Source organism: Hylobates moloch, unplaced genomic scaffold (genome assembly GCF_009828535.3).
Source record: "Hylobates moloch isolate HMO894 unplaced genomic scaffold, HMol_V3 SCAFFOLD_12, whole genome shotgun sequence".
Classification (NCBI taxonomy): Eukaryota; Metazoa; Chordata; class Mammalia; order Primates; family Hylobatidae; genus Hylobates; species Hylobates moloch.
The window spans coordinates 9,730,767-9,753,077 of NW_026652287.1; the positions used below are offsets into that span (position 1 = coordinate 9,730,767).

Here is a 22,311-nt window from a genome sequence, read left to right on the forward strand (position 1 = left end):
AAGGTAGGAGGATTGCTTCAACCCAGGAGGTTGAGACCAGCTTGGGCAACATAGTGAGACCCCTGTCTCTACAAAAAAAAAAAAAAAAAAATTAGCCTGGCATGATGGCACAGGCCTGTGTTCCCTACTCAGGAGGCTGAGACAGGAGGATCACCTGAGCCCAGGAGTTTGATGCTGCAATGAGCTATGATTACACCACTGCACTCCAGCCCAGGGGACACAGCGAGACCCTGTCTCAAAAAAACAAGAGAATGAAGCATCCCGCAGGAGCCCTGGCTCGATGCCTGGTAGCCACTATAAATAAATAAGAACCAGCAGGCTGTGTGGATGCAAGGCCCAGTGCTTCCCTGTTCTCTGAGGAGGGGGGCATGAAGCACCCTGGGGCCCCACGATGGGCAGCAAGAGTTTGCCGAGGGAGGAAAGCCCACCGGTGGAGCGGGCAGAGGGGTTGGTGTGTGGACTTCTGGAGCCTCAGGAGGAAGGGTGTGGGTTCCCCTGGCTGCAGACGTCCCTGAGGCTGCCCTGCCTCCCCCAGGAGAGACCTTCCTGCCCTACTACACGGGCCGCGCCATTGATGGCATCGTCATCCAGAAAAGCATGGATCAGTTCAGCACGGCTGTCATCATCGTGTGCCTGCTGGCCATTGGCAGGTAGCCGGCTCAACCCCCACGCCCTGCCCCGCACACCCCGGCCTGCACCAGGGAGGGAAGGGAGGGCCTGTTCCTAAGGAAGACAGGGGCCAGGGAGGCCCTGGAAATGCCCCTGGTGGGCCTGTCCCTCAGCTGGTCACCCTGGGAACCGGCTTCCACACTGTCTTAGAGCACCCTAGAACCACACCCTCTGGTCCCTGAAAAGGGCTTCAGTCCTCAGGGTTCCCCGCTCACCCTCCCTGGCTGTTTTCCAAGTAGGAATCTGGTCCCAAACAGAACCGGCTTTGTCTGAGCTGTTCTGGAAGGGAGAGGGTCTGGCTGGCACATTTGGGTCTTTTGCCCCACTAGTGTCCCCTTTGCCCTCACCTTGGGGGAGGCTCCCGCTGGGAATGAGGGGGACCCCGCAGGGGTGCCAGCCCTGGAGCGGGGCTGCGGTGGGGCTCCCAGGCCTGCCGGCAGCGGGAGGGGGCAGCCGGGTGTGGTCACTGGTCTGGAAGGACGTCGTGCTATAACATCTCTTATCTGCAATTAGCTCATTTGCCGCAGGTATTCGGGGCGGCATTTTTACCCTCATATTTGCCAGACTGAACATTCGCCTTCGAAACTGTCTCTTCCGCTCACTGGTGTCCCAGGAGACAAGCTTCTTTGATGAGAATCGCACAGGTTGGTCCTCCCAGTGCCCTAGGTGTCCTGGGGGCTGGGCCCCACCCCTGTGGGCTTGCCTGGCACTGAGGAATGAAATGGGCGTGTGGGTGGTCTCGGCCCTCTGTCTTCTCCTCCTGCTGTTAGTTCAGGCTGGGAACACCCTGGGCTTGGCCTGTGTCCTGGGAGCTGGCTTGCTCACTGAGGTTTTGGTGTGGGCTGCGGCCTCTGTGGGGCCCTGGCCAGGCCACCCGAGGTCCCCGCAGGGGCCAAGGCCTTGCTTTCCATTGCTCCATGGAAACCACCAGGGCCAGGACTACCCACGCCTGTGGCCGGCAGAGACCCCGCTCCCATGGGGGTCAGCGGGTGAGGGCCAGGGACCACAACAGGAAAGACGATAGAATATCCACCAAGATCCAAGCTCTGAGAGACACCAGCCTGGGTCCAAGCCCTGGTTTCTCCACTCGCGAACTTCACCTCTCTAAGCCTCTGTTTTCTTGTCTGTAAAATGGGAACACGGATAGTAGCCACACCATGGGGTCCTTACAAAGCTCTTAGCACAGTGTCCAACTTAGGTAAGAAGTGTCTGCGCTTTTCTGCCCGCCACCAGCCAGGTTGTTATTTCTCTAGAAGGGAAGAGGAGTTACCCCCTCTGCCAGTGACAGGGAGGAGACACGGGTTTGAAGTCTGGCTCAGCCACAGACAGGCCGTGTGACTCTATGGGGGCCTTCCTGTTCTGAGCCCCAGCCTCCTCCGCTGTACAGCGGGATGTCGCGAAGCCTAAGCAAGATGCTGGTGACTGGGATTGGCTCAGAGTAGCCCTCGAGGGGTATCTGCTCTTCTCTCCCACCCCCCAACCCCGCCCACAGCTAGGGAGGCCCAGCTTCCCAGTGCCTGTCTCAGAGGCCCCTTAGCATCCCCCACTGCCACCCCCAAGGCCCGGGTTGCTGTGGTGAGAGCTGAGCCGCGTGTGTTCCAGGGGACCTCATCTCCCGCCTGACCTCGGACACCACCATGGTCAGCGACCTGGTCTCCCAGAACATCAATGTCTTCCTGCGGAACACGGTCAAGGTCACGGGCGTGGTGGTCTTCATGTTCAGCCTCTCATGGCAGCTCTCCTTGGTCACCTTCATGGGTTTCCCCATCATCATGATGGTGTCCAACATCTACGGCAAGTACTACAAGGTAGGCCTGCCCCGTCTCTGCTGGGGACCGTGCACCCTGGCAGCCCCCAAACATCCCCTTAGGAGGGGCTCAGGGGGCCACTAAGGGCTAGTGAAGGACTGGTCTTGAGGCTGTGTTTGCATTCATTCATTCATTTCTTCATTCATTCAATAAATAATTACTGACCAGCTGCTATGTCCCAGGCACTGGGATACATCAGTGAGAAAGACATGGCCCCTGCCTTCCTGGAACTTGTATTCTAGTGTCAGAGACGGATACTAGGTACCAACAGCACAAAGAATGAGAATCTACAATACAGTAAAAGATGGTCAGTGCTAAGGAGAAACACGAAGCGAGCAGAGGGATTGGGAGCATTGGGTGTAGTTGCAATTTTAAATTGGATTGCTAGCTGGGCCCGGTGGCTCATGCCTGTAATCCCAGAACTTTGGGAGACACAGGCAGGAGGACTACTTGAGCCTAGGAGTTCGAGACAAGATTGGACAATATAGCAAGACCCCATCTCTACAAAAAAAGATTTTTTTAAATTAGCTGGGCTTGGTGGCACATGCCTGTGGTCCCAGCTACCTGGGAGGCTGAGGTGGAGGATCGCCTGAGCCCAGGAGGTCGAGGCTGTAGTGAGCTATGATCGTGCCACTGTACTCTAGCCTGGGTGACACAGCAAGACCCTGTCTCCAAAATGAATGAATAAATACAAGTTAAATAGGTCTTGCTGAGAAGGGGACATCTGAACAAGGGTCTGAAGGAGGCGGGCGTCTTAGGAGGTGTGTGCTGAGCAGAGGGCACAGCCAGTGAAAAGGCCCTGGGTTGGGACGTGCCTGGTGTGTATGTGGGGGTGGTGCAGGCCCTCCGTGATGCATGGGCAGGCTGCTGTCCCCTCTGGTCACCCCACGGCACTGCTTCTGCTTCGGAGCTAGTCCCATGAGCCAGGTTTGACCTCACCCTCCTCCTGCTTCCCAAATGGGCGGGTGCCCCCGAGCCCTAAGGGACAGACAGGCTGGGTTCAGACAGGCAGGGCTGTGACCCTGTGACAGGTACAGGCAACCCCCTCAGAGTCACCCAGGCCCACGCAGGGTACTTCTGAGCAGGGGCTTGGATGCATGACAGCCTCCAGGTGGTGCCGGGTTAGTCACTGTCGTGGCTCCATTGGAGCCTTTGGTGTTGGTGACCTGAGACCAGGGTAGCAAAGGAAGCCGTCTCCCACCCAGCCCCCGGTGAGGCCACTCCCCACAGCCTTCTCCAGCCACACAGGTGGGACCTCTTCCCGAAGTTCCTGGTCACGAGCCTCCCCGCTGTCCTCACTGAGATGAGAAAGTAAATCTATTCTTTAGAGTCTGAGCCATTTCCAGCACGCTGCTCCCTACCCCTTGCTTCTGGCCTTCCCACCAGCCCCTGGGACGGAGCAGGAAACCCTGGAGCTTCCCCTCAGCCCCCACCTCTGTGTGCGCTGCAGACCCCGCCTTTTAGTTCAGCTAAGGGAGGCCTCAGGAAGGCCCTATTTGGGTTTTCCACCCCATGCCTGAATGTGTTGTGTGTAGCCAGCGAGTCATCTCCACAAGCCACACACACCGCCCGTGGCCAAACATGACTCAAGCACCCTGCATGCTTCCTGCGGCTGGGGCGTGACACATGGTCATGGGACATGCCAGTGCATGCTCCTGTCCTGGCCTCTCGGGCAGCCTTCCTGGCTGACTTGACGATCAGCATAGTGACTCCCGCAAAGTGTGAACGGCTCCATCCAGGGGCCTCTTCCAGGACTCTGGTGAACAGCAGCCTGATGGCCACACACTTGGGACCACTTTTCAGCTCTGCCTGTGGTGACATGCACATGGCGTGGGCAGATTTCACAACCCACAGCCCCTACCACCATGTAGAACTTGGCTGGGAGTTCTGGAATCTCTTTGTCAACCCTCAGGCTCTAACAATTTATGTTGATGATGTAAATGGTGCCCCTTTAATAGTTGGTGTTTCTTATATAGTGTACAACCTGAACAACTGTCCAGACATCTCCTGCTCTTCCAGCACAGGGTCAGGTGTTGAGGCCCCTTTTCTGAAAGGATTACCAAAAACTGTCCAGTCATGAATAGCCTCTTTTGAATACTGGGGATGACTTATTGATCAGCACCCCCCATCCTTCAGGAGCTGAAACCATCACCCCAAAAGCCTCTCTGGAGTTCACTATCTGAGTGTGTCAAATTGAGCCGGAAGGAGATGGGGGAGAAAGGGCTAGATCTTGTCTTTTTGTCCCAGGAACCTCTTACATATAGCTGGTGCCAGCGATGGGTGGAAAAACCCAGAGAGGCCTGGGGGCTCCAGTACATAGTGAGGCTGTTTTGGGGTCTTCTTCTTGTCTGCCTCCTGTCCATAGAGGCTCTCCAAAGAGGTCCAGAATGCCCTGGCCAGAGCGAGCAACACGGCTGAGGAGACCATCAGTGCCATGAAGACTGTCCGGAGCTTCGCCAATGAGGAGGAGGAGGCAGAGGTGTACCTGCGGAAGCTGCAGCAGGTGTACAAGCTGAACAGGAAGGAGGCGGCTGCCTACATGTACTACGTCTGGGGCAGCGGGGTATGTGCCCCTGGCCAGGCAGCTCTGGCTGTGGAGGGATGGGATGCAAAGATGGGGGAAGCCCTCGATCTAGGACATCAGCCCTGCATGTTGGCATCAAGCTGGTGGAGAATCTTTCTTTCTTTTTTTTTTTGAGACAGAGCCTCACTGTCACCCAGGCTGGTGTGCAGTGGCACCATCTCAGCTCACTGCAACCTCCACCTCCTGAGTTCAAGCAATTCTCCTGCCTCAGCCTCCTGCATAGCTGGGACCACAGGCGCCCGCCACCATGCCTGGCTAATTTTTGTATTTTTGGTAGAGACAGGGTTTCACTATGTTGGCCAGGCTGGTCTCGAACTGCTGAGCTCAGGTGATCCACCCACATCAGCCTCCCAAAGTGCTGGGATTACAGGCGTGAGCCACCGCGCCCGGCTGAGAATCTTTCCCGGAAGCAAGGCTGCCCCTCTCTCCCGCTCACCTGGCGTGGGGTGGCAGGGTGGGAGCTTTCTTTTCCCAGCTGGGGAAACATCCTTGCTGACGTGGGGAGTCAGCAGGTCCCTAGGCCACTTTCGGGCAGGTCTCCTGTCACAGCCACACACACTCCCGACAGTGTCTGGCACATTCCCAGGAGTGAGTCACAGCCCCTCCTTGGAGGATGGGGAGCACTTGGATCATGTCACTGTTGCACTGGCCACACATGGGAGGTGGGCAGGTCAGGGCATAGCTGCAGAGGAATGAGGAGGGTTTGGAGTGAGAGGGAGGAGGGAGCTGGTGGTCTACAGGGGAGCCAGGGGACAGAGGATATCTGGGACTTCCTGGTGCTGCCACCTCCCCAAAGTACCAGCCAAGGAGGAGAGGAGGGGCTAAGGGCCAGCTCAGCTGGCTGATCCTCTTAGCAATCTGTCCGCTGGCAGGGGGATCCTTTGCAGCTTCCACCAAGGCACAGTGGTCCAGACAGCAGCCTAGTTCTGGCTGGGCATGAGGAGGACAGATGGAGTCCCTGACTGGGGTGTGGGCTGCCATGGGTACTCAGACTCCACTCCCTTCCCAGATGCCCCCCAGGTACAGGAGGAAGGCATGGGCACCCCCATCACAGCCCCTTCTTCACAGAACCCCTCTGCGGGAGGAAACAGAGAGCTCGCTGTGTGACCTTAGCCAGGGCACTTGCCCTCTCTGAGTCATGCTCTTCCCCATAAGGAGGACAGATAGTTCCCACGTGGCCAAGCTGAGGAGCCTGGGGGTGGCATGTGTGTGCCAGGGCCTCACAAAGAAAGCCTTGTTCTGTGGCCAAGCCCACAGCCTGCTCCAGCTGGAGGCCTCTGTAGGGAAATGCTCGGGGCAGGGGAAGGCATGAGTGACAAGCCTTGGAAGACACCCCTGCCAACGGCTGGCATTTCAGTTTGTGGCTGGGTCTGCCCTCACCTCCCCTTGTAGCCTGGGATGGGGCAGGGAATGGGGGATGGTGGGGGATCTAAGGTCCCCCTGACCCACATCCCCTCTCCCTCTGCCCCAGCTCACACTGCTGGTGGTCCAGGTCAGCATCCTCTACTACGGGGGCCACCTTGTCATCTCGGGCCAGATGACCAGCGGCAACCTCATCGCCTTCATCATCTACGAGTTTGTCCTGGGAGATTGTATGGAGGTGAGAGGCCAGTGTGTCCGGGAATCCAGAGAGAAGGGAGGGGTTTGGGGAAGAGGGATCTTAATGGGGTGGGGGGGCTCCAGGGACTCTGACAATGTGGTATTACTCTCTAAGGTAAGTAGGGGAGACAGCATGATCATATCAAGAATGATAATACTAGGCAGGGCATGGTGGTTCACGCCTATAATCCCAGAACTTTGGGAGGCGGAGGTGGGTGGATCACTTGAGGTCAGGAGTTCGAGACCAGCCTGGCCAACGTGGTGAAACCCCATCTCTACTGAAAACACAAAAATTAGCCAAGCGTGTTGGTGGGTACCTGTAATCCCAGCTACTTGAGAGAAGAATTGCTTGAACCCTGGAGGCAGAGGTTGCAGTGAGCTGAGATCGCACCACTGCACTCCGAGCAAGACTCCGTCTCAATAAATAAATAGGCAAGCCGAGTATGGTGGCATGTGCCTGTAGTCCCAGGTCCTCAGGAGGCTGAGGCAGGAGAATCGCTTGAACCCGGGAGGCAGAGGTTGCAGTGAGCCAAGATCGTGCCACTGCACTCCAGCCTGGGCAACCAAAGCGAAACTCCATCTCAAAAAAAAACAAAAGAAACAAAGAATGATAATACTACCAACAAGTGACAGCAACACCCTTTAGGGACAGAGGTGACTTCAGGAAATGGTCTTAACAGCTCTGTGAGAAGTTGAAGTGATGTGGAAATTCCCATTTCTCAGAAAAGAAAACTGAACCCAAGCAGTGAAGTGACTCGCCCACCACATTTGCTCGGGAACGGGCTCAGGGCCAGCCGGGTCTGACTTCCTCCCAGCCTACTTCCAGTGTAGCGCCTCGGAAATGCAAGGGTGTTTTAGATTGTCTTGATTTTGGTTTCCGCACAAGCAGATCCTGAGACAGAATTGGAGTGCAACAGATTTGTTTGGGAGGTGATCTCAGGAAACTGGGGTGGGAGTGGAAAGTGAGACGTGGAAGGAAGGAAGTCAGCAGAGTGAGTGGTGGAGCCAGTTACCAGTGTGGGCAACTGAGGTGGGATCCTTCTAGCGGACAGGGTAGGATACCAGCGCCAGAGTCATCCCATCTGAGGGCCAGGGAGCTGGGGTGTTTACACCCAAGCTGCCATCAGTCATTGCTCAAGGTCAGCCTGGAGTGAGGGTGTTAATTCTCTTGTCTGCCCCACTCCCACAAAAAAGCCCGCATTCCGCAGGCAGTAAGAGGTTGGGCCTTTGTGTGCTGCGCTGATAAGGCTCAAGGATGTTGGTGGGGTGTTCCTAGCATCTGCTACTCAGGCCATTGCATCTGCTGGAGAATCACACCTGCCGTATTATTTGACTCAGCAGTAATTCTGCCCCTAGGAATCCATGCTTCAAGAGTACTCACAGCAGTGGGCGAAGATGTATGTCCCGAGATGTTCAGTGCAGTGTTGTTTGTTTATTATTATTACTATTTGAGACAGAGTCTCACATTGTCACCCAGGCTGGGGTGCAGTGCTGTGATCATGACTCACTGCAGCCTTGACCTCCTGGACTCAAGTGATATTCCTACCTTAGCTACTTGAGTAGCTGGGGTTACAGTCACATGCCACCACACCCAGCTAATTTTTTTCTTTTTACTTTTTTTTTTTTTTTTGAGACAGAGTCTTGCTCTGCCGCCCAGGCTAGAGTACAGTGGTGCAATCTTGGCTCACTGCAACCTCTGCCTCCCGGGTTCAAGCTATTCTCCTGCCTCATCCTCCCCAGTAGCTGGGACTATAGGCACGCACCACCATGCCCGGCTAATTTTTGTACTTTTAGTAGAGAGGGGATTTCACCATGTTGGCCAGGCTGGTCTGGAACTTCTGACCTCAAATGATCCGCCTGCCTCGGCCTCCCAAAGTGCTGGGATTACAGGTGTGAGCCACTGTGCCCAGCCAGCTCTGGGGTTTTGAGTGTTTACTACCAGCTGTTGCTGTTGTCTTCACAGTAACAGGACACAGATGCTGATATCACTGCCTTATCACCAATGAGGACATTCAGCACCTAAGTATCACCGCCTTATCACCAATGAGGACATTCAGCACCTAAGAGCCTGAACTCAGGAGACAGATGGGCCTGGATTCAAATCCTGGCTCTGCCACTTCTAGGCTATGTGACCTGGGCCAAGTTACTTGAGCCCTCTGTGCCTGAGTTTCCTCATCAGTAAAAAAGGAGATAATGTTGGAACCTACCTCCTAACATACAGAGCATGCTCGGCCGGGCACAGTGGGCCACACCTGTAATCCCAGCACTTTGGGAGGCTGAGGCAGGCAGATTCCTTGAGCTCAGAAGTTCCAGACCAGCCTGGGCAACATGGTGCAACCCCGTTTCTACTGAAAATACAAAAAATTAACCAGGAGTAGTGGTGGCTCATGCCTGTGGTCCCAGCTATTCGGGAGGCTGAAGTTGGAGAATTGCTTGAACTCGGGAGGCAGAAGTTGCAGTGAGCAGGATCACACCACTGCACTCCAGCCTGGGTGACAGAGTGAGACCCTCCTCTCAAAAACAATAAATAAAAAGAGAATACTTAAGAAAATGGGCTGTTATTATGATTTACATTCATATTCTATGTAGTTTTACCCAAGGAGAATATATTTATTTGTAGTACACATTAAGACCCATTTTGAAAACTGAAATCAAGCCAGGTCTGGTGACTCACGCCTGTAATCCCAGCACTTTGGGAGGGTGAGGTGGGCGGATCACTTAAGGTCAGGAGTTTGAGACCAGTCTGGCCAACATGGTGAAACCCTGTCTCTACTAAAAATACAAATATTAGCTGGGCGTGGTGGCGAGTACCTGTAATCCCAGCTACTCTGGAGGCTGAGGCAGGAGAATCACTTGACTTGGGAGGCAGAGGGTGCAGTGAGCCAAGATTACACCATTGCACTCCAGCTTGGGCGACAGAGGGAGACTCTATCTTAAAAAAAAAAAAAAAAACAGCTATGCTATGGCAATTGAAAGACCAAGGCTGGATTCCCACTGTGCCACACCCCTGCCGGTTCCTTCGATTCCATCTGCTCCTGTGGGGATGATGGCACCCACTCAGCTGGATGGCCGGGAGAGTGCTGGTGATGCTGCTGTCCTCACCTCCCCTTACTGTCGTTATCTAATGCACCAGTGGGTGGTCAGGTGGCCTCCTGCACCTCCCCGCCAGAACTCCTTGCTTTCTCTGTACCTGCCTCATCTCTCTAGTAACAGGGGTGGGTCCCAGGAGTCGGGTATCGGTGGGACAGGAACACGTGTCTCCTCTCCCCAGTCCGTGGGCTCCGTCTACAGTGGCCTGATGCAGGGAGTGGGGGCTGCTGAGAAGGTGTTCGAGTTCATCGACCGGCAGCCGACCATGGTGCACGATGGCAGCTTGGCCCCCGACCACCTGGAGGGCCGGGTGGACTTTGAGAACGTGACCTTCACCTACCGCACTCGGCCCCACACCCAGGTCCTGCAGGTGAGGGCGCGGCCTGAGGCCTGCCAGAATCAGTCTTTCCATCACCCCATTTCTCGTGCACCTCCTATACACCAGGCTGTGGCAGGGCAGCTGGGAATATGTCAGGCAAGATCCTTGCCCTCCAGGAGTTTTGGGCTCCAGTTGGGGAAGACAGATACTTAACAGAATGATTCCAGATAATAAGTGCTACAGAGAAAATGGATCAGGGTGCTGTGGTAGGGATGGTCCATGGGAATGGTGGTAACAGTCAAGAAGGGGTTCTTGGAGGAGGTGACATTTGAAGTGAGACCTCACCGGGGGGCTCCCTGCAGAGAGAACATTCCAGACAGAGGAAACAGCAAATCTCAAGGTGCTTCCAAGTCCTAGTGTCTTAGAAAGAACGTTTAGGGGCCAGCAGTGCCCAAGCGAGGGAGAGGCACATGGGGTGGGCTGGGAAGGGCACCCACCTATGTCCAAGGTCAGGGCATCCAGTCCTGGACGTGAGCCAATAACCCCACACTGTGCCTGTGTGTTCTTTGCAGAATGTCTCCTTCAGCCTGTCCCCCGGCAAGGTGACGGCCCTGGTGGGGCCCTCGGGCAGTGGGAAGAGCTCCTGCGTCAACATCCTGGAGAACTTCTACCCCCTGGAAGGGGGCCGGGTGCTGCTGGACGGCAAGCCCATCAGCGCCTACGACCACAAGTACTTGCACCGTGTGGTATGTGGATGGGCCTGGGCCACACTCCTTCGCCCTTTCTGCATCTAACCGTCTTTCTTGTGAGCTGTAACAGGTGCGGAAGAGGGCACTAGAGATAAATGGACAGTTCAAAGAATTATCACCAATTACAATGCCCTCCTAGAGAAACAGAACATTCTTGTCTGGACGCGGTGGCTCACTCCTGTAATCCCAGCATTTTGGGAAGCTGAGGCTGGAGGATCCCTTGAGGCCAGCCTGGACAACATAACGAGACTCCGTCTCTATTAAAAAAGAAAAAAAGGGCAGATGTGATGGCCCACACCTGTAATCCCAGCACTTTGGGAGGCCGAGGCGGGTGGAGTGCTTGAGCTCAGGAGTTCAAGACGAGCCTGGCCAACATGGCGAAACCGCATCTCTACTAAAAATACAAAAATTAGCCGGGTGTGGTGGCGCATGCCTGTAATCTCAGCTCCTCAAGAGGCTGAGGCACGAGAATCACTTGAACCCAGGAGGTAGAGGTTGCAGTGAGCCGAGATTGGGCCACTGCACTGCAGCCTGGGCAACAGAATGAGACTCTGTCTCAAGAAAAAAAAAGAAATAGAACATTCTGGCACTCCAGAAGCCTCCTCCCCCCCGCCATGTGTCCCTTCTCTTTCCCCAAGAAGTAATGTCTTGACTTTTAGAGTCTTCATGTTCTTGCTTTTCATTGGTTCTGACATCTCTGTGTGCACCGCTGAACAGCAGAGCTCTGTGCTGCCTGCTCGGAACTTCATCTGGGTAGAATCGTGATTGGTGTGTGGATTAGTTTGTGTCTTGTGTCTCCCACTCGACATTGTGAGTCATCCAGGTTGAGGCTGGGGACAGAGTTCATTCATTTTCATTGCTGGGTGATAACCCACTGTACAAATGTTTATCACAATTATTTATGCATTCTGGATATTTGGGTTGTTTCCCTTTATTTTATTTTTATTTTTTGAGATGGAGTCTTGCTCTATTGCCCAAGCTGGAGTTCAGTGGTGCGATCTCAGCTCACTGCAGCCTCCACCTCCTGGGTTCAAGCTATTCTCCTATCTCAGCCTCCCTAGTAGCTGGGATTACAGGACTGTGCCACCATGCCCGACTAATTTTTGTATTTTTAGTACAGACAGGGTTTCACCGTGTTGCCCAGGCTGGTCTCGAACACTTGACCTCAGGTGATCAGCCTGCCTTGGCCTCCCAAAGTATTAGGTTTATAGGCGTGAGCCACCGTGCCTCGCTGGGTTGTTTCCCTTTATATTTTATTTTGTTTATTTATTTTTATGTATTTTTTTTTTTGGAGACAGAGTCTCGCTCTGTTGCCCAGGCTGGAGTGCAGTGGAATGATTTCGGCTCACTGCAAGCTCCACCTGACGGGTTCTCGCCATTCTCCTGCCTCAGTCTCCCGAGTAGCTGGGACTACAGATGCCCACCACAACGCCTGGCTAATTTTTTGTATTTTTAGTAGAGACGGCATTTCACCATGTTAGCCAGGATGGTCTCGATCTCCTGACCTCGTGATCCACCTGCCTCGGCTTCCCAAAGTACTGGGATTACAGGCATGAGCCACCGCACCCGGCCTATTTTTATTTTTTTGAGACAGGGTCTCCCGCTGTTGCCCAGGCTGGAGTGCAGTGGCACAGTCACAACTTACTGCAGCCTCAGAGTCCTGTGCTCAAGTCATCCTCCCACCTCCGCCTCCCAAGTAGCTGGGACTGCAGGCACATGCCACTATGCCCAGCTAATTTTATTTTTTTGTAGACATGTGGTCTCACCATGTTGCCTAGGCTGATCTCAGACACCTGGCCTCAAGTGATTCTCCTGCCTCAGCCTCCCAAAGTGCTGGGATGACAGGTGTGAGCCTCTGCCCCCGGCCTGTTTTTCAGTTTTGTTTTGTTTTGTTTTACCATTACCAAAAATACCAGTGTGGGATGTGGACAATTTTGTCTATGTTTTCTGGTGTACATGAGTATGTCCTCCCAAGGTATAATCCTAAGAGTAGAAAGCTTGGTGATAGTGGATGTACATCCCCAACTGCAGTAGTTTCTGTCACAACAGCTATCCCCAGGTGGTTATACCAATTTACATTTTACAATTTACATTCTACAAGCAGTGAAGGAGTTTCAGCTGTTCCACATTTAGGTCATCTCCAGTACTCAAAATAGGCTATTCATGACTGGACAGTTTTTAGTAATCCTTTCAGAAAAAGAACTGTAACACCTGTCCCTGTGCTGGCCTAAGAGCAGGGATGCCCTGGATGGTTGCTCAGGTTGTGCACTGTCCAAGAAATATAAACTGTTAAGAGAGCACCATTTACATCATCAACATAAATTATGTGAAAGCCTGAGTGTTGGCACAGAGATTCCAGAACTCCTAGCCAAGTTCTAGATGGTGGCGAGGGCCATGGGTTGTGAAATCTGCCCACACCATGTGCATGTAACCAGAGGTAGATTGTTGTGAAATGGTGCCAAGTGGGGGGCCACCAGGCTGCTGCTCACCAGTTTTAGAAGAGGCCCCTGGGCAGAGCTGTTCACACTTTGCAGTAGGTACCACGCTTTGATTCTCAGACACCTAACATTGTCAGTCCTGAATTTTTGCTAACTGGTGAGAATGTAGTGGTAGCTTATTGTGGTCTTTTGCGTTTTCCTGATGACTGAAGATATTAAACACCTTTTCATATATTTATTGGCCATTTGGTTTTCTTTTTCATGAATAGCCTCTCAATTATTTATTTATGTACTTTTTCTATTCTTTTCTTTTTTTTTTTTTTTTTTTTTTTTTTTTTTTTTTTTTTTTTTTTTTGAGACGGAGTCTCGCTCTGTCGCCCAGGCTGGAGTGCAGTGGCACAATCTCGGCTCACTGCAAGCTCCGCCTCCCGGGTTCACGCCATTCTCCTGCCTCAGCCTCTCCGAGTAGCTGGGACTACAGGCGCCCGCCACTGCGCCCGGCTAATTTTTTGTATTTTTAGTAGAGACGGGGTTTCACCGTGGTCTCGATCTCCTGACCTCGTGATCCGCCCGCCTCGGCCTCCCAAAGTGCTGGGATTACAAGCGTGAGCCACCGCGCCCGGCCTTTTCTTTTTTTTTAAGATGGAGTCTCACTCTGTCGCACAGGCTAGAGTGCTGTGGCATGATCTCGGCTCACTGCAACCTCTTCCTTCTGGGTTCAAGCAATTCTCCTGCCTCAGCCTCCCGAGTAGCTGGGACTACAGGCACATACCATCACACCTGGCTAATTTTTTGTAGTTTTAGTAGAGACAAGGTTTCACCATGTTGGCCAGGCTGGTCTCGAACTCCTGACCTCAAGTGATCCACCCACCTCAGCCTCCCAAAATGCTGGGAGTGAGCCGTGGTGCCTGGCCTAATTATGTACTTTTTGTTTGAGATAGAATCTCACTCTGTCACCCAGGCTGGAATGTGATGGTGTGATCATGGTTCACTGCAGCCATGACCTCCTGGGCTCAAGCAATCCTCCCACATCAGCCTCCTGAGGGACTGTAGGTGCACACCACCACATCTGGTCAAATTTTTTTTTTTTTCGAGACGGAATTTTGCTCTTGTTGCCCAGGCTGGAGTACAATGGTGCAATCTCGGCTCACCACATCCTCCGCCTTGAGGGTTCAAGTGATTCTCCTGCCTCATCCTCCCGAGCAGCTGGGATTACAGGCATGCGCCACCACACCTGGCTAATTTTGTATTTTTAGTAGAGACGGGGTTTCTCCATGTTGGTCAGGCTGGTCTCGAACACTTGACCTCAGGTGATCCGCCCACCTCGGCCTCCCAAAGTGCTAGGATTACAGGCATGAGCCACCATGTACACCTGGCCAATTTTTAAATTATTTTGTAGAGACGGATTCTCACTGTGTTGCTCAGGCTGATCTCAAACTCCTGGGCTCAAGCCATCCTCCCACCTTAGCCTCCCAAAGTGCTGGGGTTACAGGTGTGAACCACCATTCCCGGCCTCTATCTTTAAATTTAAAATGTTAATTTCTATAAACATTTTAAAACAATAAATTTTAAAACAAATTAAAAACAATAAAATGTTACAAGCTAATCATATTCTCATAGTTGTAATGAATCTTGTAACTAAGACATGAATGTCCCCCTCCACCTTACCTTTTGAATTCCACCACGTGGAGGTAGCCAGTGTTAACAGTTTAGTAAACATCCTTTTCAATGTGTTTCCTATCTTTATAGAAATATATCAATATATGAAGGTACATGTTTATAATTTTTTTAAACAAGAATAGAATCATGCTATGTATATGTATCTATTGCAATTCAGTTTTAAGGGTGCACTGTCACTATTTAACCAATCCCCGTTTATGGACACCTAGATTGTTTCCATTTTAATTTAATTAATTAACTAACTTTTGCTACTTATGGTGTTGCAATGATATCTTCCATACTATATATTTTTTTCATTTTGTAGATACGGGATCTTGCTGTGTTTCCCAGGCTGGTCTTGAACTCCTAGACTAAAGCAATTCTCCTGCCTCTGCCTCCCTAAGTGCTGGGATTACAGGCATGAGCCACCAGGCCTGGCCATACTATTATTTTTGTAGGCCCAGATTCCTGAAACTGTAATCTAGAGAGGATAGCTCCTTTAAATTGTTCTCTTAGAAGGGAGGGGACCACCGCCAGGGCAGTCTGTGTGACCTGGAGCCCTGCTGTGGCCTCTTGCTTCCTGAGATGGGCAGACTCATTCATAGCAACATTCTATATTCATTCTATCCCTCTTTCTTTTTTTTCCAGGACAGGGATGGCCAGTGAGCTTTCTCTCGGAGGTCAGGGAACTTGGCTTATCCCAGAGCAGCAAATGTAAAAGGCCCCAGTTTGCTGATTAGGGGAGGCTGAGGGCTTGTGGGTACAGGCGGGAATCGCTGTTGGGGAAGAAGAGAGGCAGCTCAGTGCAGTCACTGGGCCCCGATCAGGTTTCAGGCCTGAGACTGCTGACGTCTCCAGGCCCCAGGCAGCAAGGCTGCTGGGGACAGCTGGATGAACACATTCCTGGCCTCTCATGCCCCATGCTCCCTCCTCCCCAGATCTCCCTGGTGAGCCAGGAGCCCGTGCTGTTCGCCCGCTCCATCACAGACAACATCTCCTATGGCCTGCCCACTGTGCCCTTCGAGATGGTGGTGGAGGCCGCGCAGAAGGCCAACGCCCACGGCTTCATCATGGAACTCCAGGACGGCTACAGCACAGGTGCAGAGCCGGGGGTGGCCCCTCTCCTGGGCCCACAGAGTCACCCTCAGGGACATAGCCCTCTGAGTTAAGCACTGCCCTCTGCCACTTGCTCTTTTTTTGTAGAGATGGGGTCCGGCTACGTTACCCAGGCTAGACTCGAACCTCCTGGGCTCAAGCAATCTTCCTGCAATCCCCAAAGTGCTGGGATTCCAGGCATGAGCCACTGTGCTCCGACTCAGCAAAGTATTTATTAAGTAAATTATTATAGAAGCCCATACACTGGAATATTATGCTGCTGGGAAAAAGAGGAAGTAGAAGGAGAAGGAGGTGGAGGCAGAGGAGGAGGCAGCTCTCCATATATCAGTATGGAAAGGTCACTGAGATATGATGCTAAGCGAGAAGAGCCAGGTGCAGAGTATAAGGAGCTGTTTTTTTCCTATTAAAGGATTGGGGAGATAAAAATAACATGTTCATATTTGCATAAAGAAACTAGACAAGGACATGTAAGCAACTAATGAAAGACTTTTTGGTGGGAGCAGGAGGGAACTGAAGAAAGGACTTAATCTTTTCATTATTTATAGTTTTATGTATTTTTAGATTTTATTTATTTTTTTTTTTTTTGAGGCAGGGGCTTGCTCTGTCACCCAGGTGGGAGTGCAGCAGTGTGATCACGGCTCATGGCAGCCTCAACCTCTTGGGCTCAAGCTATCCTCCTGCCCCATTTTTTATTTTTGTTGTAGAGATGGGGTCTTGCTGTGTTTCCCAGGCTGGTCTCAAATTCCTGGGCTCATGCAATCCTCCTGCCTCCCAAAGTGCTGCGATTACAGGCATGAGCCATTGTACCCAGCCCATATTTTTAGATTTTTGAACCACACCAATAGCCCCTTTTTAGTAATTAAATATGTACAATGTATAGGGAGGGTTGGGGAGATGTTGATCAAAAGATAAAAATTTTCCCTTAGGAATAAGGTCAAGAGACCTGCTGACTATAGTTTTTTGTTTGTTTGTTTTTTAATTGAGACAGTCTCACTCTGTCACCCAGGCTGGAATACAGTGGCGCAATCTTGCCTCACTGCAACCTCCGTCTCCCAGGTTCAAGCGATTCTCCTGCCTCAGCCTCCTGAGTAGCTGGGATTACAAGTGCCCACCACCGCACCTCACTAATTTTTTTTTGCATTGTTAGTAGAGACGGGGTTTCACTATTTTGGCCCAGCTGGTCTCGAACTCCTGACCTCAGGTGATCCGCCTGCCTTGGCCTCCCAAAGTGGTGGGATTTCAGGTGTGAGCCACCGTGCCTGGCCAGCTATAGTTAATAACAGTGTACTGTGTACTTGAAAATAGCTAAGAGAGTAGATTTTAAGTGTTCTCTCTAAAAAAAAAGAAGTGATAAATATGTGAGATAATGTATATGTTAACTGGCTTGATTTAGCTATTCCACGGTGTATATGTATTTCAAAGCATCACATTGTACACCATTAAATATGAACTATTTTTACTTGTCAATTTAAAAGAATTTTTAAATAAAAATATACTAAGTATACTAATTTTAAAAAAAATTACCTCAATACGAACTTAAGTAGTTCTAGTAATTAATTGATATAATAAATGTATATTATTTTAGAATAATGTTTTGGAATTAAATAGAGGTGGTGGTTGTGCAACATTGTGAATGCACTAAATGCCACTGGATTATTCACTTTTTTTTTTTTTTTTTTTTTTTTGAAACGGAGTCTCACTCTGTTGCCCAGGCTGGAGTGCAGTGGCGCGATCTCGGCTCATGGCAACCTCTGCCCCCCGGGTTCAAGTGATTCTCTTGCCTCAGCCTCCCGAGTAGCTGGGATTACAGGCATGTACCACCACACCCGGCTAATTTTGTGTATTTTTAGTAGAGACAGGGTCTCACTGTGTTAGCCAGGATGGTCTCAATCTCCTGACCTCGTGATCTGCCCGCCTCGGCCTCCCAAAGTGCTGGGAGCCACTGCACTCAGCCCGGATTATTCACTTTACAATGGTTATGTTTATGTTATGTCAGTTTCATCTCAGTGAAAGAAAAATGAAATAATAAAGACCTGGTGGCATGACCAGGTGCAGTGGCTCACGTCTGTAATCCCAGCACTTTGGAGGCCAAGGCAAGAGGATCGCTTGAGGCCAGGGGTTTGAGAACAGCTTGGGCAATGTAGTGAGACCCCACCTCTACAGAAAAATATTTTAAGTTAGCCAGGTATGGTGGCATGCACCTGTAGTCTCAGTTACTCAGAAGGCTGAGGCTGGAGGATCGCTTGAACCCAGAAGTTTGAGGCTACAGTAAGCAATGATTGCACTACTGTACTCTAGCGTGGGTGAGAGAGTGAGACCCTGTCTCTAAAATAATAATAATTGATTGGCTCAATTTCCTATTGATGGACATTTGAGTCTATTTGTTTTTATTTTTTGCAATAACAACACTGTGGGTCACAAGTGACCTGTGTCTGTATTGTTCTGCATGGGAAGAAGTTGGTCCATGGGGAAAATTGGTCCAGGTGGGCTTGCTGGGCCACAGGCCGCACATCTGTGGTGAACACACACAACCTTTGCACTGCACAGACTCATAGACCCAGGGTTATTGCTGCAGCTCTTCAAGCCATGGGGCTCGCTCCAACTCCCCTTCTCCAGGAGGACAGGTGAGGGCCTGTCTCCCTGCAGCCTCACCTGCACTGTGTGCTATCAGATGTTTGGGTTTCTGCCAAAGGAATGGGTGAAAATTGGTAACTTGCTATCAATTCGCATGTAGGCTTAATCTGCATGTCCCTTATGAGTTGGGTGGGGGGAGCATCATTTCATGAGCTTTCAAGCTGTGGGTTCCAGCCCGCCCTTTCCACAGCTGCAGGGCAGGGCCCCTCACTCTTCCCCGGGGCTGCCCGGCCTCACCCATTGCTAAATTGTCTCTGTGCCTCCACCATACAGAGACAGGGGAGAAGGGCGCCCAGCTGTCAGGTGGCCAGAAGCAGCGGGTGGCCATGGCCCGGGCTCTGGTGCGGAACCCCCCAGTCCTCATCCTGGATGAAGCCACCAGCGCTTTGGATGCCGAGAGCGAGTATCTGGTGAGTCACAGGGTGGCAGGCAATGCGGTGGCAGGAGCAGCTCCAGGCGGCCAGAGCCCCCATTGCCCAGCAGATGGGTGCTGAGAAGAGACGGGCCCCAGGAGCTCAGCCCAGTCAGCCTTCTAGGCTGGTGAATTCCTGGTGTTGAGAGTGGGGAGCCAGGAGCCACTCTGGACCCAGCCTCCAGGCTCCAGGCAGAGCTGTATGGTGTGGGGCAAGAGAAGGCATCAGAATGGGGAGACTGGGTCATGAGCGGTGGCTCACACCTGTAATCCCAGCACTTTGGGAAGCCGAAGCAGGTGGATCACCTGAGGTCAGGAGATGGAGACCAGCCTGGCCAACATGGTGAAACCCCATCTCTACTAGAAATACAAAAACTAGCCAGGCGTGGTAGCACATGCCTGTAATCCCAGCTACTTGGGAGGCTGAGGCAGGAGAATTGCTTGAACCTGGGAGGTGGAGGTTGCAGTCAGCTGAGATCGTGCCACTGCACTCCAGCCTGGGTGACAGAGCCAGACTCCATTTGGCTCAAACAAACAGATAAAAACAAAACAAAACAAAACAGGCCCAGTATGATGGTTCATGCCTGTAATCCCAGCACTTTGGGAGGCCAAGGCAGGCGGATCACTTGAGGTCCAGAGTTCAAGACCAGCCTGGTCAATATGGTGAAACCCCGTCTCTACTAAAAATACAAAAATTAGCTGGGCATGGTGGTGCATGCTTGTAACCCCAGCTACTCGGGAGGCTGAGGCAGGAGACTCACTTGAACCCAGGAGATGGAGGTTGCAGTGAGCTGAGATTGTGCCACTGCACTCTAGCCTGGGCGACAGAATGAGACTCCATCTACAAAAAAAAAAGCCTGGGTACAGTGGTTCATGCCTATAATCCCAGCACTTTGGGAGGCCAAGGCGGGTGGATCACCTGAGGTCAGGAGTTCAAGACCAGCCGGGCCAACATGGTGAAACTCTGTTTCTACTAAAGATACAAAAATCAGCCAGGTATGGTGGCAGGTGCCTGTAATCCTAGCTACTTGGGAGGCTGAGGCAGGAGAATAGCTTGAACCTGGGAAGCAGAGGTTGCAGTGAGCCGAGATTGCACCAATGCACTCCAGCCTTGGCAACAGAGCGAGACTCCGTCTCAAAAAACAAACAAAAACAAAAAACAGAATGGGGATACCTGGACTAGCAGCTCCGTCCTACAGTTTATAACTGTGTAACCTCAAGCTAGTGCTTCCCCTCTGAGTTTCATTCTCACTGGTCAGGTGGGCCCAGTCATGTATTTGCAGATGGCTAGCAACCTCAGTCTATGTGCGGATTGATTCACTTATTACACAGAGAGTTACTGAGCTCTTCTCAGGCACCAGGCACCATTCTGGGGTTATCGTGGTGGGCTGACCAGACAAAGACCCTTGTCCTCATGGTGTTTCCATTCCAGTGGGGAAGGCAGATAAGAAACAAGGAAGGCCAGGCGTGGTGGCTCACGCCTGTAATCCCAACACTTTAGGAGGCCGAGGCCGGCGGATCACGAGGTCAGGTGTTCGAGACCAGTCTGGCCAACATGGTGAAACCCTGTCTCTACTAAAAATACAAAAATTATCTGGGTGTGGTGGCGGGTACCTGTAATCCCAGCTACTTGGGAGGCTGAGGCAGGAGAATGGTTTGAACCCAGGAGGCTGAGTTTGCGGTGAGCCAAGATCGCGTCACTGCACTCCAGTCTGGACAACAGAGCAAGACTCCATCTCAAAAAAAAAACAAGGAAACAAGCATGCGTTCACCCCATGGCCTGTGCTACAAAGCAAATGAAACAGTCTTGGGACACCAGGAGATTGGGAGGGGTCACCGTTGTCAAAGGTAAACACAGCTGGGCGCTAGCAAAAGCCATAAAAGAGATTTTATGCAGTAACTCCTGACAGTGGGGAAGGAGCCGTGTTCCATCCCAGTTTGGTGGTGACGGGCATTTTAAAGGGAGAATGAGGGGATAGGGAGGGGAGCGGGCAGAGGCCCCCATGAAAACTAAAAGCAAGCCCAGTGGACAGCCAAGAGGCTACCTGTGTCTAGCTGTCCATTTCAAGGGAATGGCTTTCAGGTCCTTAAGAGAGACACTTCTGAGATGCAGGAGATCACATACACATCTCAGAGGGACAGAGGAAGGAGTCACAGTTGTAAGCCTTTTTAGTAAACACTCCAAGAAAAAGAGGTTGGGGCCAGTCAGCAGGTGTTGACTAAAACACAGCAAATTCTCCTGGCCAAGTTGAGCTTTCTCACACAGGCACTTGAATGGGGGCTGTGGTCATCCCAGGGATATGGCTTTCTGCTGCTAGAAGCCATGCTAGAGTTTGGTTACTTAGCACAGCGGTTTGGATGGAGTCACCATGTGCCAAGAGTTCTGTGGTTCTCACCATTAGAACCAAGGCCATCAGGTGCCGTCTGAGCTGAGACATGAAAGAAAAGAAGCCAGTGGTGGAGAGTTCTGGAGGTAAGAACGTGCCAGGAGGAAGGGTCAGCAGGTGCCAAGGCCCGGAGTGGAGAATGAGCTTGGCAAGTTCAAAGCCAAAAGGTCAGTGTGGCTGGTGGGTGGGGATTGAATGGAGGGGGGTAAGGACAAAGTTGCAGGGAGGCAAACTCCTCGGCTTCTAGTACGGAGTTTGGATTGTTTGTAAAAATTAATAGGCTTTATTTTTGTTGTTGTTGGTTTTTGTTTGTTTTGAGACAAGGCCTTGCTCTGTCACCCAGGCTGGCACGCAGTGGCACAATCACAGTTCTCCCGGGCTCAAGCGATCCTCCAACCTCCTAGCCTCCTGAGTAGCTGGGACTACAGCTGCATGCCACCACACACAGCTAATTTTTTATATTTTTTGTAGAGACGGGGTTTCGCCATGTTGCCCAGGCTGGTCTCAAACTCCTGAGCTCAAGGGATCCACCTGCCTCGGCCTACCAAAGTGCTGGGATTACAGGTGTGAGCCACTGCTTCCAGTGGCTTTATTTTTTAGAGCGGTTTTAGGTTTAAAGAAAATTAAACGGAGGCTGGGTGTGGTGGCTCACACCTATAATCCTGGCACTTTAGGAGGCCAATGCGGGAGGATGGCTTGAGGCCAGGAGTTCAAGACGAGCCTAGGAAACATAGTGGGACACCCATCTCTACAAAAAAATACAAAAATTAGCTGGGCACTATGGTGCATGCCTGTGGTCCCAGCTACTTGGAAGGCTGAGGCAGGAGGATTCCTTAAGGCCAGGAGG

At 51.8% G+C, this 22,311-nt stretch overlaps 1 protein-coding gene across 5 annotated transcripts in view; it reads left to right on the forward strand.

The window, feature by feature from the left end:
* Positions 1 to 22,311, forward strand: part of ABCB9 (ATP binding cassette subfamily B member 9) — a 46,238-nt gene that overhangs the window by 22,160 nt on the left and 1,767 nt on the right. For all 5 annotated transcript variants that reach the window (XM_032168390.2, XM_032168391.2, XM_058425679.1 and 2 more), the window contains 9 exons: positions 536 to 650; positions 1,183 to 1,313; positions 2,272 to 2,477; positions 4,843 to 5,040; positions 6,533 to 6,661; positions 9,932 to 10,120; positions 10,642 to 10,815; positions 15,854 to 16,013; positions 18,939 to 19,075. In XM_032168390.2, coding sequence (XP_032024281.1) covers positions 536 to 650; positions 1,183 to 1,313; positions 2,272 to 2,477; positions 4,843 to 5,040; positions 6,533 to 6,661; positions 9,932 to 10,120; positions 10,642 to 10,815; positions 15,854 to 16,013; positions 18,939 to 19,075 — 1,439 coding nt within the window. The remainder of the gene's footprint in view (positions 1 to 535; positions 651 to 1,182; positions 1,314 to 2,271; positions 2,478 to 4,842; positions 5,041 to 6,532; positions 6,662 to 9,931; positions 10,121 to 10,641; positions 10,816 to 15,853; positions 16,014 to 18,938; positions 19,076 to 22,311) is intronic.